General features: G+C 69.3%; 1 protein-coding gene across 1 annotated transcript in view; it reads left to right on the top strand.

Annotated features, from left to right (window-relative positions):
* Positions 1 to 17,294, top strand: part of MAN2B2 (mannosidase alpha class 2B member 2) — a 34,133-nt gene extending 16,839 nt beyond the window's left edge. Inside the window, exons 7-19 of the mRNA XM_045572204.1 lie at positions 922 to 1,148; positions 2,456 to 2,646; positions 3,666 to 3,819; positions 6,285 to 6,418; positions 7,721 to 7,998; positions 10,055 to 10,246; positions 10,931 to 11,177; positions 11,693 to 11,803; positions 11,949 to 12,141; positions 13,317 to 13,448; positions 15,060 to 15,172; positions 15,958 to 16,066; positions 17,025 to 17,294. Of these exons, the coding sequence (XP_045428160.1) occupies positions 922 to 1,148; positions 2,456 to 2,646; positions 3,666 to 3,819; positions 6,285 to 6,418; positions 7,721 to 7,998; positions 10,055 to 10,246; positions 10,931 to 11,177; positions 11,693 to 11,803; positions 11,949 to 12,141; positions 13,317 to 13,448; positions 15,060 to 15,172; positions 15,958 to 16,066; positions 17,025 to 17,116 (2,173 nt within the window). The 3' untranslated portion in view covers positions 17,117 to 17,294. The remainder of the gene's footprint in view (positions 1 to 921; positions 1,149 to 2,455; positions 2,647 to 3,665; positions 3,820 to 6,284; positions 6,419 to 7,720; positions 7,999 to 10,054; positions 10,247 to 10,930; positions 11,178 to 11,692; positions 11,804 to 11,948; positions 12,142 to 13,316; positions 13,449 to 15,059; positions 15,173 to 15,957; positions 16,067 to 17,024) is intronic.
* The last annotated feature ends 260 nt before the right edge of the window (positions 17,295 to 17,554 follow it).

Genomic DNA, 17,554 nt, shown 5'->3' with positions numbered 1-17,554 from the left:
GCCTCCTGCACACCCCCCACTGAGGACTGAGCCTGCAACCTAGGCATATGTCCTTGACTGGAATCAAACCTTGACCCTTCAGTCCACAGCTGATGCCCTGTCCATGAGCCGAACTGGCTAGAGCAGGAACAAACTTCTTATAAGATGAAAGATAAACAAATATGGGGATGTACAACATGATGCAGAGAAAGAAAGAAAAAGAGAGGACACTCTGCATGCATCTAAGTACAACCCATGGATACAAAACTGGGGAGGGAGGGCATGTGTGGGACAGGGGGCAATGGTAAGATATGTACACAGATAATAATTTAATTAAAAAAAAAAAATAAGGGAGCCGAAACCGGTTTGGCTCAGTGGTAAAGCGTCGGTCTGCGGACTGAAAGGTCCCAGGTTCGATTCTGGTCAAGGGCATGGACCTTGGTTGCGGGCACATCCCCGGTAGGGGGTGTGCAAGAGGCAGCTGGTCGATGTTTCTCTCTCATCGACGTTTCTAGCTATCTCTCTCCCTTCCTCTCTGTAAAAAATCAATAAAATATATTTAAAAAAATAAGGGAAAAATAAATAAGTAAAAAAATAAATTGAAGGTTCCAGGTTCGATTCTGGTCAAGGGCATGTTCCTTGGTTGCGGGCACATCCCCGGTAGAGGGTGTGCAAGAGGCAGCTGATTGATGATTCTCTTGATGTTTCTAGTTCTCTATCTCTCTCTCTTCCTCTCTGTAAAAAATCAATAAAATATATATATATATATTAAAAAAAATAAATTGACCACCACTCAAAAAAAAAAAAATAAAATAAAATAAAAGAGGACACGCCCAGGAATTTAGCTGGGGAGCTGGTGTGGGGACGGGGGCTGCCCGTGGGGGTGGCAGGTGTCCCGGGAGGGCCCCGGGGCCGTGCTGCGGGGCTGAGCTCTGCCCTCAGGATGGACATGGCCCGTGTCCTGCCGCAGGGCTGTGACCGGTCGTTCTTCAAAGCGGGCATACAGTTCGCCAACATGGACCTCCTGCTGAGCTTCGTCAACACGCACTCCGCCCAGACGGGCATCACGGCGGAGTACGCCACCCTGAGCACCTACCTCCGCGCCGTGCACGCCTACAACGCCACCTGGCACGTCCGCGGCCACCAGGACTTCCTGCCCTACACCTCAGGTACCCGCCTCGGTGCCCGCCTCCGTGCCAGGGACCATCGGCGTCTGCTCTTCCAGGCGGGGAGCCTGGCCCTGGCCCCGCCCCCAGCCCCTCGGCCATCCTGGCTGCCACACCTCAGCCCCGTCCCCAGGCGGCCCGCACACAGTAGGTCCTGTCTCCGCACTGTGCACTGGGGCTTCCCTCCTGTGAGCCAAGGGCCCCTCCTGCTTCTTCCTGCCCAAGTTCCACTCATCCCTGAGGACGGCCCTCCCCGGACCTGTCCTGACCTGAGGCCGGACCTACTGTGTGCTGCATTTCCCTCTGTCACCCCCGGTCCTCCTCGGAAGCCCCTGCTCCTCGCTGCGTCAGGAGGCCGTGGGCATGGGCCCCCAGGGCGCTGCCAGGCGGGGAGGCTGCCGGCCGGAGCCCGCTCGGTGCCTGGCGAGGCCGGGACAGTGATTGCGCTCGGTCTATCGCGTGGTCACGATGAAGCGAAATAAGAAAAGCTCGGGTCCAGTGCAGAGCCAGGGCCCGCAGATGCAGCGAGGAAAAGCCGACGCCATCCCTGGTCCCGCTGTGCCAGGCGCGGCCCTGGGTGCGAGCAGAGCAGGCCCTGCCCGGGAGGCTGCGTCGGGGCCTGCAGTGTGTGCCCGTCAGCCCCAGCTCAGAGCCCCTGGCAGGCCCAGCCCCCCCACTGTCCCCCGGGAGTTAGAGGCAGCGCAGCGGGCGGGCGTGGGGAGCTGGCTGCAGGACACGCCCTGCTGCCCCTGCCCCGGGGCGGCCGGGACTGGTGTGGGCCAACCTGGACCCCTGACAGAGCCCCGCTGTGGAGGCCCTCAACCCCCGCCCCCACCTTGGTCAGGCCTCATCCTCTGACTGTGAGGCCAGCATCTCCTGGCCTCTCAGCTCCTTCCATCCTCCTCCCACCCAACCACCCTCCTCCCCCCCCAACCCCTCCTCTCACTAACCCCCTCCTACCCACCCTCCCTCCCTCCCTCCCAGGGCCACCAGAGGGACCTGCTGAGTGCAGGCCCGCCCCGGCCCCCATTGTCCCAGAGTCCCATTCAGAGGCTGCGGTGCTCGGCCTCTCAGCGGGTCCTCCCCTCTCTCCTCGCCCCCCTCCTCTCCCCCAGGCCCGCAGGCCCCTGGTTCAAGGCTGAGCCAGGCCTTCGGACCCTCCCTGGGCTTTCCTGTCCCCCCGCCCACCCAGGCACCCTCCTCCCGCCCGGCCTCAGGCCTCGAGGGCTCCGGGGGGTCGCTGGCCGGGCGGGGGAGCCCCAGGCCTTCCTGGGAGACGGGCCGGGCTCACCGCCTGCCGCCGTCCCCAGAGGAGTCGCAGGTGTGGACGGGCTTCTACGCCTCCCGCAGCCGGCTCAAGGGGCTGGCGCGGCGGGCCAGCGCGCTGCTGCACGCGGGCGAGTCCATGTTCACGCGCTGCATGTGGCCGCGCCCCCCGCGCCGCCTGGACCCCGGCTGGGCCCTGAGGCAGCTCCGGAAGCTCCGCTGGGCCGTCTCCGAGGTAAGGCGCCTCCCTCCAGCCTCGCTGCCACGGCGAGGGGGCCGGCGGCCAGGCGGGACGGGCCGCGGCGAGGGGCACCCTGCACCCTGGCGGCCAGGCGGGACGGGCCGCGGCGAGGGCCACCCTGGCGGCCAGGAGGGACGGGCCGCGGCGAGGGGCACCCTGCACCCTGGCGGCCAGGCGGCCAGGCGGGACGGGCCGCGGCGAGGGGCACCCTGCACCCTGGCGGCCAGGAGGGACGGGCCGCGGCGAGGGGCACCCTGCACCCTGGCGGCCAGGCGGGACGGGCCGCGGCGAGGGGCACCCTGCACCCTGGCGGCCAGGCGGCCGGGCGGGACGGGCCGCGGCGAGGGGCACCCTGCACCCTGGCGGCCAGGCGGCCAGGCGGGACGGGCCGCGGCGAGGGGCACCCTGCACCCTGGCGGCCAGGCGGGACGGGCCGCGGCGAGGGGTGCTGGTGCCAGCCCCATGCTGCCGAGGCCTCGGGCAGGGGACGACCCTGTGCCATGAGAACACATGCCCACCCGTGGGTGGGGGCGACTGATGCCACAATGTGCAGGACCCGCTTGGCCCAGCACAGGGCACAGGGCACCGTTTGCATCTCACCCTGCCACAGCGCAGGGACTGACTGAGCCCGGCGTATCCGGGAGCCCAGCGTGTCCGGGGTGCCCAGCGTGTCCAGCGTGTCTGGGGCGTCCAGCGTGTCTGGGGTGTCCCGGGTACCCAGTGTGTCCGGGGGCTCCCAGCATGTCCCGGGGGCGCCCAGCGTGTCCGGGGGGCGCCCAGCGTGTCCGGGGCGCCCGGTGTGTGTGTGTGGGGGGGTGCCCGGTGTGTCTGGGGGCGCCCAATGGGAGACACAGTCCCTCCCCAAAGCCAGCTGCTCCCCTCCCCGTGCCCCGGGGCCCTTCTGTGCAGTGTGAGGGCCCCTCCACCTGCCGGGGAGAGGAGGGTGGCCGGCGGAGCGGGCAGGGCCCAGCAGGCCCTGGCGGCAGGGGGCCCACGGCTCTCTGGGGCCGCAGGTGCAGCACCACGACGGCATCACGGGGACGCAGGCCGTGCAGGTGCGGGACATGTCCATGGAGCACCTGAGCGCGGGGGTGCGGGCCGTGCTCCGGCTGGTGGCCGCCATCGTCCTGGACCGGCCCCCGGACTCCCCAGGTGCGAGGCCGCGGGGTGGGTGCGGGCTGGGGGCGGGCGCTCCGTCCTTCCTGAGGAGAGAGCCTGGGGGGGGGCGGGGGGCTGCACCCCTGACCCTCAGACGCAGCAGCCACACCCTGACCTCGCCTGACCTCCGGCAGGGGCGTCACCGCTCCCGCCTCCGTGTCCTCTCCCGGCACAGGGCGGCGAGCACCCTTCCCCGCCAGCTCACGTCCCCCCACCCTGCATGCGAGGGCGGCTCCCGCCCTGCTCCTCCAGCTGAGGACACCGGAGGGGGAGGGGGGAGGGGTGGTGGTGGTGGTGCTGCTGCGGACTCCCCAGGCCACCCTAGAGGACCCCGGGAGCCTGACGCTGGGCCCCTCCCGGCCGGGCGCCGCGTGGGCACAGGCATCCGCGCCGCCCTGCACCAGGGCCTTTGGCCGCGAGGGCGCCACGAGTTTGCAGGGACGATCACACCGCGGGACCCACAGCCCCTCAGCCCGCACCCACAGCCCCCTCCACCCGCACCCACAGCCCCCTCAGCCCGCACCCACAGCCCCCTCCACCCGCACCCACAGCCCCCTCCGCCCGCACCCACAGCCCCCTCCGCCCGCACCCACAGCCCCCTCCGCCCGCACCCACAGCCCCCTCCGCCCGCACCCACAGCCCCCTCAGCCCGCACACCGCCCGGGCCCTCTCCCCTCCGTCCCTGCTCACCTGGCCTGCTCCCCTTCCCCCTCCCCCGTGTCTATGAGGGACCCCGTCCCACCTTCGGACCCTGGGGGCCCGGGGACGGGAGCAGCACACAGAGCGCTGCCTACAGCCTGGGCTGGAGGGAGAGACGCACAGCCATGGAGAGCTAGGACAGGGCGGCCCTCCCACGGCTGGCAGGGCGGTCACTCCCTCCCACGGCTGGCAGGGCGGTCACTCCCTCCCACGGCTGGCAAGGCGGTCACTCCCTCCCACGGCTGGCAGGGCGGTCACTCCCTCCCACGGCTGGCAGGGCGGTCACTCCCTCCCACGGCTGGCAGGGCGGTCACTCCCTCCCACGGCTGGCAGGGCGGTCACTCCCTCCCACGGCTGGCAGGGCGGCCCCTCCCTCCCACGGCTGGCAGGACGGTCACTCCCTCCCACGGCTGGCAGGGCGGTCACTCCCTCCCACGGCTGGCAGGGCGGTCACTCCCACAGGCTGGCAGGGCGGTCACTCCCTCCCACGGCTGGCAGGGCGGTCACTCCCACGGCTGGCAGGGTGGTCACTCCCTCCCATGGCTGGCAGGGCGGTCACTCCCTCCCACGGCTGGCAGGGCGGTCACTCCCTCCCACGGCTGGCAGGGCGGTCACTCCCTCCCACGGCTGGCAGGGCGGTCACTCCCTCCCACGGCTGGCAGGGCGGTCACTCCCACGGGCTGGCATGGGCAGTGGTGCAGCGAGGGGTCAGTGGAGACGCCTGGGTGGGCACCACAGCCTGAGGGAGCCGCCGGGCAGGGCCAGGCGCTGGGCAGCGTGTGTGTGCCGGGGTCACGGGCAGGGTCTGAGCTGGCTGCACATGGGGCACAGGGCGGAACAGAGAGGGTCTCACACGCCTTGACGTCCAGGCTCCAGAGCATTCTCTGGCTGCTCCCCACACCGGGCACTCAGCCTCGGGGCTCGGCCTCCGGAGCCGGGCCCCTGGGGCCGCGCCTCTCTCTGGGTGGGCTGAGCGGTGGGTGAGCCAGGAGCACACAGAGTGCACGGCCTGGGGCGCCCCGCGGGAGGACCCCGTCCCTGGCCCTCTCCCAGCGAGCCCCGAGGGAGGACCCCGTCCCTGGCCCTCTCCCCGGGGAGCCCCAGGGAGGACCCCGTCCCTGGCCCTCTCCCCGGGCGCCCTGCAGGGAGGACCCCGTCCCTGGCCCTCTCCCCGGGGCGCCCCAGGGAGGACCCCGTCCCTGGCCCTCTCCCCGGGGAGCCCCGCGGGAGGACCCCGTCCCTGGCCCTCTCCCCGGGCGCCCTGCAGGGAGGACCCTGTCCCTGGCCCTCTCCCCGGGGAGCCCCGCAGGAGGACCCCGTCCCTGGCCCTCTCCCTGGGCGCCCTGCAGGGAGGACCCCGTCCCTGGCCCTCTCCCTGGGGCGCCCCAGGGAGGACCCCGTCCCTGGCCCTCTCCCCGGGCGCCCTGCAGGGAGGACCCCGTCCCTGGCCCTCTCCCCGGGGAGCCCCAGGGAGGACCCCGTCCCTGGCCCTCTCCCCGTCCCTGGCCCTCTCCCCGGGGCGCTCCGCGGGAGGACCCCGTCCCTGGCCCTCTCCCCGTCCCTGGCCCTCTCCCTGGGGAGCCCCGCGGGAGGACCCCGTCCCTGGCCCTCTCCCCGTCCCTGGCCCTCTCCCCGGGGCGCTCCGCGGGAGGACCCCGTCCCTGGCCCTCTCCCGGGGCGTCCGCGGGCGCTCTCGCCGGCCGCTGCTCCTGCGCCTTCGAGGGGCCCCCACGGGGCGCGTGAGGACAGCGAGGAAAGCCCGCTCCCCGTCGCAGGCTCCGAGCCCGAGGGACACCTGGCCGCGGTCTACAACCCCCTGGCCTGGCCGGTCACCGCTCTGATCACACTGACCGTGAGCTTTCCCCACGTCAATGTCACCGACGAGTCAGGCCGGCCGGCGGAGGCCCAGGTAGGGCCCGTTTCTGCGCGGACGCACTTGCTGCTGCCGCTGACCCCTTCCCGGGCCGGGCCCTCCGGGGACGCCCGTGGGGGGCGTGTCCACGGAGGGTCGGGGGGACCTACCCGGGGGGCTGGCACTGGGCTGGGGCATCTGACGTGGCCCTGGGTCCCGGGACAGTCCCTCCCCGGCGGGCCTCTGTGGCCTGCCTGCCTGGGGCTGCTCGCCCCGCCCTGAGGGTGCGTTTTCTAATGGAAACGTCCACTCTGCCAGGGAAAGGCCGTCCTGTCCCTCACAGGGTGGTTATGGAGGCGCTGATACCAGGGGCTGCCCCAGGGCCCCGCACCAGACACCCAGGGGCCCCCGCTGTGAGTGTGTGGTCCCTTCGCCTCCCCTCCCGGCCTGGCACTGGGCCTGGTGCCCCCGGCCCCCCTCCTGCCATACTGCGGGCCCTTCCCGGCAGGTGCCGCCATCAGCCAGTCAGCAAGCACGCCCCTGTGCCCGCGCTGGGCCTGGCTCTGGGCTGGGGGCTGGGGGCTGGGTCTCCGGACACGTCACAGTGGGGAGGGGAGCAGGTGCAGAGTGGCCAGGGGAGGTGTGGCCCGGCGCCCGGGAGCCAGGGCCGCAGCCCCTGCCCACACCGGAGGCGGAGGCGGGGAGCGCCCCTGAGCAGGAGGCGCTGGAGGAGGGCGTGGTCTGTGCAGACCCAGCGCGGACCCCTTCCCGCCAAGGGCAGCACCTCGCAGAGTACATATGTCCGCGCTGGTCTAGGCACTGGGGTGCCATCCCAGCTAACGTCCCTGCCCGCTGGGCCCGCTTCTGGCAGAGAGACAGGCAGTGAACCGAATGAGGGGTGACAGTGATGACGGCGACGGTGACAGATGCCCCGGCATCTCAGGAGAGGCGGGTGGGAGGCTGTGTGGGCCTCCCCAGGAGGCCTCCCACGTGCCCTAAGAGTGAGGGGCATGGCCGAGTGGGCCCCGTGCCTTCTCCGAGCCCCTCCCCAAACCAGAGGAGGGGGATGGGGAGGATCCCCCCTCCCCCGGGAAAGCATCCCTTCGTGGGAAATTGGAGGATGGAGGGAGAAGGCTGCCCCCTGGGTGCTGGTGCCAAGAGGGAGGGCGATGAGGCCAGGGCTGGAGGCTGCTGAGCAGGGAGGATGCAGGGAGGGGAACTCAGCTCAGTTTGATGATGGACGGACCCCCCTGCCTCCTGGGTAAGTACCCTGCACAGGAGGAGGGCAAGCTGAGGATTACTGCGGAGACTGGTCCTCCAACCCCGAACCTCTCTCGTCTTGTACCTTTGGCCCTGCAGGTCCAGAGATCGAAGAAGATCCCCGATAAATATGACGTGTATGTGCTGACCACAATCCAGGGCCTCAGCTACCGGTACTACAGCATCAGGCCCGCCGAGCAGGCCCCGGATGGCAAACAGGCATCAGGTGCCTCCATGACAGTCACCTCCAAGCTTGGCCTCAAGCCGAGAAGACCACGCACCAGGCCCAGGGGCCAGAACCTGGTGTCCGTGTCCAACGACTGCTACACTGTCTTCCTGGACCGGGACACCAACCTGATGCACAGCATCTGGGAGAGGTGAGGAGCAGCCATTGCTGGCTCTGAGGCGGAGGCGTTTTCCGAGGCCCGTCCGAGCCGTCATCCCCCCACAGGGGACTGTGCTTCCTCCCTGCCTGGTGGGGAGGCCTTTCAGTGTTTTGCCATCTCTATTTCTAGGGGTATGAGTTCTGGCCAGTGCAAAAAAGACTTTCTTAAACTTTTTTATTCCAGAGCTGTTGATCCTGAGGAAAAAGGGGTATTGAGGGACCTCCATCCGAGGGAATAAATATAATAATCATTTTACCCCCTTTTTAAAATTTAGTAAAACATAAAATCCATTCATCTATTCATTCACCCGCCAAACTACCCATCTACCCACCTACTCACCCATCTATTCACCCATTACACCTCCATTCTTCCTTATAACCCACCCATTTATCCACACACCTGTCCCATCCATCCATCCACTCACCAACCTATCCGTTTTCGCACTCAGCCATCTACATGTCCATCAAACTGTCTGCCAATCACCCCTCTGTTCGTCCGTCCATCCATACAGTTGCTCATTCAGGAGACTGGTCCTCAGCAGGTGGTGGAAGGGAGCCACAGAAATGTCCTGAGCATGCTCAGAGCTCCCTGGTCAGGTGGGAAAGGTGGAGTCAGCTGCTGGCTTTGGGTCCTTCTGTGCTCGGTCCTGCACACCATCCGGAATGCCCCTGCCAGGGCCAGCTCCAGCTCGCCACCCCTTCCTCTCAGCCCTGGATGCCAGCACCTTAGCCAGGACCCACCGCCCATCCTGCCCCTGTCTCTCCGTGCTCTCTCCCTGGGCTCTCCGAAGTCCCAGTGAGCTCCCGCAAAGCAGCATGGGAGGCGTTCCCAGAGAGGAGCTGCTGGAGCCGGGGCGGGGGTGCTCAGAGGAGCAGCCCGGCCTGAGGCCTCGAAGGAGAGAACCTGCTGGCACAGCTGAGGGGCACGGCGCCAGAGAAGGGAGTGCCGCGCCAGGCCTGCGGTGGATAAGGGCGGGATGGCTGTAATTCACACGCCATCCCGCCCGCCCATCGTACTGCATGCACCTATGATTTTAGCATGTTCGTCACCACCGCCACCGATGTCAGAGCATATTCCTCACCCCAACGAGACGTCTCACGCTCCCTGTCCCCGACTCCCCGGCAGGACTTGTCGCCTTCCTGTCCCTCTGGATTTGCCCCGTTTGGAGATTTCGTAGAACGAAGGCCGACCACACGTGGTCCTTTTGTGACTGGCTTCTGTCACGTGGCACCACGTACCCATGGCGTCATCCATGGGGCACGCCTGGTATGCGCGGCGTGCCTTTTTCACGCCTCAGTAGTATTCCGCCGCTGAGCCACACCAGCTCACTCACCTGGCCCACAGCGGACGGGCATTCGTGCGGTGTCCACGGTCTGGCTCTTCTGAGGCAGGTTGCCATGACGATGCATGCGCCTGGTTTTGTGCGCATGTGGTGGTTTTCCTTTCCTCGGGCGGACTCCAGGAGCGGAATCGCTAGGTCTCAGGATAAATCCGTTTGCCGTGGGAGGTGCGGGCAGGCTGTTTGCCACGGTGTCAGCCCCGCCTGCCAGCCCCCCTCAGAGCGTGGGCTCACGGCCGCACCGATGGGTGTCGCTCCCTGCCTCTGCTGATCAAGCTCCTCGCGCGGAAGTGGCGTCGCGTCTGACGTGGCTCTGACTTGCATTTCCTCGCTGGTTGTGGTGCTGCGCACCCCCAGAGTGGGTACAGAGGCCTAAGCCGCCCCAGAGTGGGTGCAGAGGCCCTTAGCCGCCCCAGAGTGGGTGCAGAGGCCTAAGCCGCCCCAGAGTGGGTGCAGAGGCCCTTAGCCGCCCCAGAGTGGGTGCAGAGGCCTAAGCCGCCCCAGAGTGGGTGCAGAGGCCTAAGCCGCCCCAGAGTGGGTGCAGAGGCCCTTAGCCGCCCCAGAGTGGGTGCAGAGGCGACTTATCCTCCCTTGGCGCCCGCGTGGCAGCTGGAGCGGCAGGGGGGCGGCCACGTGGCTCCAGCTGGTGAGGTGAAGCCGGGAGGTGCTGCCCACGGCAGTGACCTGCTTTCCCGGCTGCTTTTGTAGATGGAGCAACCGGACGGTGGGCGTGACGCAGGAGTTCCTGGAGTACCCGGTCAGCGGCACCCTGAGTGACGGCCCCGTCTCCGACAACTACGTGTTTCTGCCTAAGGGGCCCGCGGGCCCGGCGTGGGAGGCGGTGAGCCTGGAGATCGAGCGCGGGCGCCTCCTGACGGAGATCCGGCAGCACTTCTACAGGTGCTGGCCTCGCGGTGCGGCGCAGGAGGTGCCCGTGGCCGGTGCCGCGGGCCGCCTTCGCTCAGGCCCCCAGCTCCCGCGTGGCAGTGCCGCCGGATGGAGGTCGGGGGCAGGAATGAGGGCTCCGAGCTGCATCCTCCGGCTGCGTCTGCATGTGCTGTGCCGCCCTGGCGGTGTCTGAGCGGGGCCGGGACAGGGACCCGCGGCGCAGTGACAGCACAGGGGGAGTTCCCCTGTTTTCCCTGCCGGAAGCCATGGCCTGACTGGGCCTGAGCCCTCAGGGACCGGCGCCCCTCGTCCTGTCCCTGACAAGGCACCCTGCCCACCTGCCTGCGGGAGAGAGGGGCAAAGAAGCAAGAAAGGGCAGCCCTGGCTGGTGTGGCTCAGTGGATAGAGTGTTGGCCTGTGGACTGAAGGGTCCTGGGTTCGATTCCGGTCAAGGGCACATGCCCGGGTTGGGGGCTTGATCCTCGGTAGGGAGCATGCAGGAGGCAGCCGATCCATGATTCTCTCCCTTCCCTGATGTTTCTCCCTCTCTCCCTCTCCCTTCCTCTCTGACATCAATAAAATATATTAGAAAAAAGAAAGAAAACAGAGAGAGAGAGAGGGCAGGAGAGGAGGGGGCGGGGGAAGGGCATCCAGAAGGCCCGGAGGCTGCTGACCAGTTTGGCTCTTGTCTCCCAGGACGCTGGGCGCCAAAGAGCCCACCTACGTCATCTACTCCCGCCTGGCCCAGGTGCCGGCCGCCCGGGAGCTGCTCTGCGGCCGCCTGGAGCAGGAGCTGCGCGTGGGGCCGCTGCGGATGAACCGCGAGGCCGTCCTGCGGACCAGCACCGACCTGCAGAACCTGCAGGTCCTGCACTCGGACAGCAACGCCTTCCAGATGCAGCGGAGGCCGTACCGGGACCACCCGGTCCACGCCATCTCCCGGGTACGCCCGCCGGCCAGGCCCTGGGCGCGGCAGCCTCCGGCGGAGCCCCATGTGCTGCCCGTGGGGAGGCGCCGCGGCAGGGCCAGCCCGGCCGCTGGCCTCTGACCCCGGGCTGCATCTCTGTCTGCTGGCCCCCACCGTCCAGCCTGTCACCCCGGGGCGGGGGGGGGGGGAAGTTCTGCCCCATGGGAGCCAGAGGCACGGCTGTGTGGCTGCAGCTCAGCTCACGGGCCCTTACGCCAGCACCCATGGGCCCAGGGCCCCGGAGGGCCCATGTCCAGAGGGGGTCTTCGCACCCCATCTACAGAAGGGGAAACTGAGGCTCGAGAGGGCTCAGGTCCCCAGCCCACAGGTCAGGGGGCAGGGGAGCCGATGTGAGTCCCTCCCCGACGGCACCTGGAGCTGCCGCTGCGCCTGAGCGGGGGCTCGGCTGGACGGCCAGAGGGCCATCGCGGACCGGGCGGCCCGCCTTGCCCTGTGCCCGACGGCCCTCCTGGCCGTGTCTGTGTCCGCAGAATTACTACCCCATGGTGCAGTCGGCCTACATCGAGGACAGCGGGAGCAGGCTGGTGCTGGTCTCCGGGCAGGCGCACGGCGTCTCCAGCCAGGGGGACGGAGAGCTGGAGGTAGGCGGGGCCCCGCGCTGCCCCCCATGCCCCCCGCCGGGGCCCCGCACTGCCCCCATGCCCCCCGCCGGGGCCCCGCGCTGCCCCCATGCCCCCCCCCCCCCGCCCCCGGCGCCAGGGGCCTGCCACCCGGCTCTGCCTGCAGGTGCTGCTCCACCGGCGCCTGTGGAACGAGCTGGAGTTGACCCAGTACTTCAACGTCTCCCTGAAAGAGCCCTCGGTCGCCCGCCCGGAGTTCTGGCTCCTGCTGGGCCCCCCGTCCGTGACCACCCGCCTGCGCCCGCGGGCGGGGCGGGCCCTGCAGCACAGGCCCGTGGTGGTGCTGGGGAGGCTGAGCGGTAAGGGGGCGCCCAGAAGGAGCCCGTCGGGCCGGCGAGGACCTGGGGGCGTGGGTGCCCCCAGGGCACAGGCAGGGAGGCCGCGTCCTCTCGGGAGGGGTGCCTCGTGGGACGTCCTCTGAGATTCAGAGCAGACAGCGGGCGGGGCTGACGGCAGGGCCGGTGACCTGGGGGTTAGGTAGTGTCACCCCCAAGCCAAGATGAGCCTGTGGCCAGTCCGAGTGCTGCCTCAGGGTTCTCGTGTTTGACAGGAAAAGCGCTGACGGAGCAGCGAGTTGGGCAGAGGCTGGGCAGCTCAGGGCGGCAGGCAGAGCTGGGCAGCGGCCGGGGCAGGCGGGCAGCGCTGGGCTTCTCGGGAGCCGTCTCTCCCCGGACTGTCCGGAGCTGCTGCCTGCCCCACAGGCCCCATGCTGGCCGCCCGTGTTCTTCCTGGCGGAGACAGCCTTCCCCGCCAGGGGCGGGTGCTGCGCTCACTCCCTCCGTCCGTCTGCCCTCACTCGGTCTCTGTTGGTTGCAAATGAGAGACATGGAGGGACGGGCAGGGTGTAACGCGGACCGAGGCTGGAACCTGCATGAGGCTGTTTCGCCCTCCTCCGCCATCTCCCCACAAAGGAACCCCGACGCAAAAGTCCCAGGGAAAGATTCTGATTGGCCCTGTGGGGTCACATGACCCCAGCCTGGACCAACCACTGCGGCCTGGGGTGCAGCAGGGAGGTGGCACTCCAGCTGCAGCCCAGCGTTGAAAGGAGCAATTTCCCGGAAAGATGAGGGGCTGAGGTGTCCTCAGAGCAGAGACTGGGGTGACCAGGCGAGGGAGGAGCCGGCTTCCCAGGCGTGAATAGAAAACGGGTCTCCGTGTGAGCAGGGCCTCTGACCCGGAGCAAACAGTGCCCTCTGGGCCGTGGCCCCCCTGGACCTGCCGTGGATGGACCGGAGATTCAGGGGCCTCCAGCTCAGATTCGTCACCTGAGCTGCGGGGCCTGGGGGAGGAGGGGCATTGGGGCGGGGAGGACCTGGGCTGGGAGCCTGGGTGGACGCTGGGCCAGCCTTGTAGGCTGCCGTGGGGAGGCTGGGAGGTGGGCTGGGCGGGAGGGACCGGGCTGGAGGTCTCCGAAAGCAGGAGGAGGAGAGTGGCCCCAAACCCGCCCCCCTCTTGGTGTCGGTGGGCTTGGCAGAGGCTGACTCCCTGAGCGCCCGCCAGCAAGAGGCCGTGACGCTGCCCCCGAGTCTCCACCTGCAGACCCTGAGCATCCCCGGCTGGAACTACAGCTCAGACCACGCCGAGCACCTGCAGTACCTCAGGAAAGGTGGGCGGGCCCGGCCGGCCCTCCTCCCGCCCCGCCGCCCGGCCCCGCCGCCCCGCCGGGCACCTCCTCAGAGGAGTCACGGCTCAGGAGGTCACCTGGTCCCTTCGCCTGCCCAGTGGGGAGACTGAGGCCCACGGAGAGGCATCGAGGGCTCAGGGACGGAGGCCTGGACCCCAGCCCAGGACCTGCCCGAAGGATTCTCCCTGGACCCCTCTAAGCCCACCTCACCTGCACACCTTTGTCCACATCCTGCCGTACCTAGTGCTGCGCTCCGGGGGCCTCGGGCACCTGACTCCCGCCACCTCGGGGCCCTGGCAGCCGCCTGCCCGGAGCCCCCATGCATTCGTGAGGCCCTGTGCCCACAGCACGCCCCCCTCCCCATCCCACCCTGGGCCTCACGTGACCGGTGCGGCCAGGTCTCTGCCCGCTGTGCTCCTGGTCTAGAGGGCGGAGCAGTGAAGCCACTGGGCGGCGATGACGGTGCTCAGACCGAAGCCCGGGGCTGGGCGTCAGGGAGGGCTTCTCGGTGGAGGAGGGACCTCCCAGGGGCCACTGCTCCTGCTGCCGAGGCTCCAGCTGCCCCTCCGCTGCCCCTTGCACTTGAGTGGCTGGAAGGCAGGCTGGCTGCGCCCCAGCCACCCTGGGGTCCCCACAGTCCCACCCAGGACCTGGCCTCCCACGGAGTAAGAGCCTGTGGAATAAGGAAGCGGCAACAGGCCAAATAGCGTCCTTGTCCCTGAAAGAGAGCATGTGGGAGACCGTGGCTCATGCCTGCGTCCCAGAGGCTCCCTGACACTGACCCCAGCTCCTCAGCCCATCACAGGAGACCCTGGGCGGTGGCCTCTCACCCCCCCCCCCCCGCCCCTGCCAGCTCTCCTGGCAGTACTCCCCTCCCTCCCCCCCAGCAGACTTCTAACGTGACTCCTGTGGGCGGCTGGCTCCCAAGGAGGAGGAGGAGGAGGGGCTGGGCCGGCGAGCTCCGCAGCCCCCGATGACAAACCCCTCCCTGGAGGGGCCGGGGGAGCACCTGGAGGGCAGGATCCCCCCCTGACCCCTATGAAGTAGGCTGTCCTCCTCACCATCCTCCTCACCCGCCCCACCTCATGGCGGGGTGTGAAGCTCGAGGCCCCTCCTGAACCCCCGCGCCAGGACCTCGGAGAAGGAACCAAGGGCCCAGCTGGCCCTGTGTCCACAGCACGCCCCCCTCCTCACCCCACCCCTGCACACACCCCCTCTCCCCTCTCCCCGCCCGCCCCCCGACGCTGTCCTGCCGCTGTCTGTCTTGGGTCAGCAGCACAGCCCTCTGGCTGTGGGGCCAGGGACGGAGATGGAGGCCACGGGGCACCATGGGCTGCCTCAGTCCCGCTGACAGGAAGCGCTCCCGTCTGGAGTGACAGGTCGCTCTGCTCGCTTTGCACGGGCCTCAGGGTCCCGTGGCCATAGGCCGAGAAGGCGAGAGAGAATGCTCCAGAGCCGCACGCTGAGGACAGGGCGCAGGCCGCAGCCAGGGGGACGCAGGGCCGGGCCTGCCCCTCCTCGCTGAGGGAGCGCGTGTGTGAGTCCGGGCACAGTGGGCCCTCACGGCCGCCGCCCTCCCGCCCCCTCCCCCAGGCTTCCCCAGGAAGGCCAAGGCCGACCTCCGCCGCGTCCTGCTGCGGCTGCACCACCTGTACGAGACCGGGGAGGACCCGGTGCTGTCTCAGCCGGTGACCGTGAACCTGAAGGTGAGCCCCCATGTCCCTCCGCCGGGCCGCCCTGTCCAGCCTCTGGGGGCGCTGGGCCAGGGGTCACATGCCCGGCCACAATCCCGACTCGGAAACCACGCTGGCCAGAGGCGTGTCGGTGCGCTCACCGCGGACCGGACGGTGTGGGCTCTGGTGGGCCTCGCCGGTGCCCGCCTGACCCTTCTCCCGGAGGTTGTTTGAGATGCCTCCCGCCGCCTGTGTGCCCCCGGACGCCCCCTTTCCCAGCCTCCCGGTCTCCTCCCTCACCTGCCCCCCCACCCCCGCGGGCCCTCGGCGGCCGGGAGCAGGTCTGAGCGCGGTCAGGGCGCAGGGGCGGCAGAGGTGGCCCCGCCCAGGCGGCGTGCCGAGCCCCGGGGCCAGGTGGCCGGCGGACGCCGAGTGGATGGTGCTGGTCCGTGGCCCCAGCGGGCCTCAGGAGGACGGTGCGCGGCTGCCAGGCGGCTGCCAGCGAGGGTGTCAGGAGCAGGCCGGGCGTTCCCACCAGCGGACACGGCCGGGCCGTGTGTCCTCGGTCACGCTGTCCTCCGGCTGTCCTCCGCCCGGCCTGGGTTGACTCCATGGCAAAGGGGCGGGCAGGAGGGCTCCGTGTGGGGGGCAGCTCTGAGCGCCCGCCACCTCCCGGGCACACCCATCCGCGGGCAGCGGGAAGCAGCCTCCTGGCCTCAGTTTCCTCCCCGGGGCCGGGGTGGGAATGGAGTGAGGGGGTGCCCCCGCCGCCCCTGCAGCCGTGCGTCCTGGGCTCAGCCCTCGCGCTGTTCCCGCAGTCCGTGCTGCGGGGGCTGGGCTCGCTGGTGGCGGTGGAGGAGCGCTCGCTGACGGGGACCTGGAGTGCGGACTCCCTGCGGCGCTGGAGCTGGAGGACGCGCACCCCAGGTGTGGGGGCCCGGGTGTGGGTGCTGCCCGCGCGGCCCCTTCAGGCCCCTCACCTCCTCTGGCTCTGCAGCCGCCCTGAGTCTGCCTGAGCCGGGAGGAGCGGCTCTGGCCAGTGCCCGCCTGCCAGGCTCCACACAGGCGCGTGCCAGGAGCGAGTGCGTGTGTGTGAGCGCGTGTGCAAGTGTGTGTGCGTGTGCCTGTGTGCGAGTGTGTGCGTGTGTGTGTGTGCCGAGTGTGTGTGCGCGAGAGTGTGTGTGTGTGTGTGTGTGTGTGTGCGCGTGAGCGAGAGCGTGTGTGTGTGTGTGTGTGTGCGCGCCTGTGTGCGAATGTCTGTGTGTGTGTGTGCGCGCGCCTGTGTGCGAATGTCTGTGTGTGTGTGTGCCTGTGTGTGTGTGCTGGCCACACCGCTGCCCGTGCCCGGGTGAGACCCACGCTCGCCGGCGTGCCCCAGGGTCTGAGTGTGCCAGGCTGTGCCCGCTCTGCACACACCACCATGCCCCCGCCAACCACAGGCTGCTTGCTGCCGCCCAGGCTTGGCCGACACCATTGCCTCCGCCGGAGCGTGCCGGGCCTGCCTTCCCGCCTGTCCTGCTCCGGGCCAGGCCGGGGCAGACCTCTGCTCTGTCCACTGCGCCGCACCATGGCGGGGATGGGAGGGGGCGTTCAGTCAGTGTGGGGTGGGCGGGGGGGTCATGCACGGGTGGTGCAGGAGGAAGGGTGGGTGAGCGGTAGGAGCCCAGTCCCAGGGAAGGACTCGGGGAGCCAGCGAACGGAAGGGCCTGAGGCCACGGGACCGGCACCGGCTCCTCTGCAGGCCCGGTGCCCGGGGAGGGCAGAGATGCGAGGCCGTGGCCGTGGGGCCCGGCAGGAGGGGCAGCCGCACTCTGTGGTGCCGGGGGTCCCAGGAGTGGGGGCTCCGGGGGAGGGCGGGCGGGGCTGACCACCTCTGCCCCTCCAGGCGGCGCCCGGCCCAGAGCCTCTCGAGGCCCCGTCGTCACCATCGGCCCCAAGGAGATCCGGACCTTCTTCGCCCACTTCCAGCCGCACTGAGTGCTCGCCAAGGCCGAGGGCCAGGGCCTCCGGACCCGGGGACCACGGCGCCCGACGCGCCCGGCCGCGGGGACGGGCGGGCGGCCGGCGGCCGCCTACTCGGCTGTCCGGGACGTGGCCAGTCCCGGTTTCTTAGCTTCTGAAATAAAAGCTGCATCATGAGGACCCGCTTCTTCTCCTCGGCCTCGGCGCCAGCCCCTCCTCTCCTGTCCCCTGGTGACACCCCCACCCCCACAGCTCCGGGTTCACCCGCAAAAGTCAGAGCCGGGAAGCAGGGCAGGCAGAGCGCGGAGCCAGTGGCCAGTGCCCGCTGCAGGCCCCGCGGTCTCACCGAGGCCGCACTGTGAGCCGTGGCTCTGCCGTGGGACCGGCGACGTGGGGTGGGGCTGGGGCGGGGGAGCAGGAGGCCATGGGTGCTCTGGGCTCGGCGTCTGGGTC

This window comes from Pipistrellus kuhlii, unplaced genomic scaffold (assembly GCF_014108245.1).
Source record: "Pipistrellus kuhlii isolate mPipKuh1 unplaced genomic scaffold, mPipKuh1.p scaffold_m20_p_1, whole genome shotgun sequence".
NCBI lineage: Eukaryota > Metazoa > Chordata > Mammalia > Chiroptera > Vespertilionidae > Pipistrellus > Pipistrellus kuhlii.
This window is presented reverse-complemented; position numbering and strand designations above follow the sequence as displayed.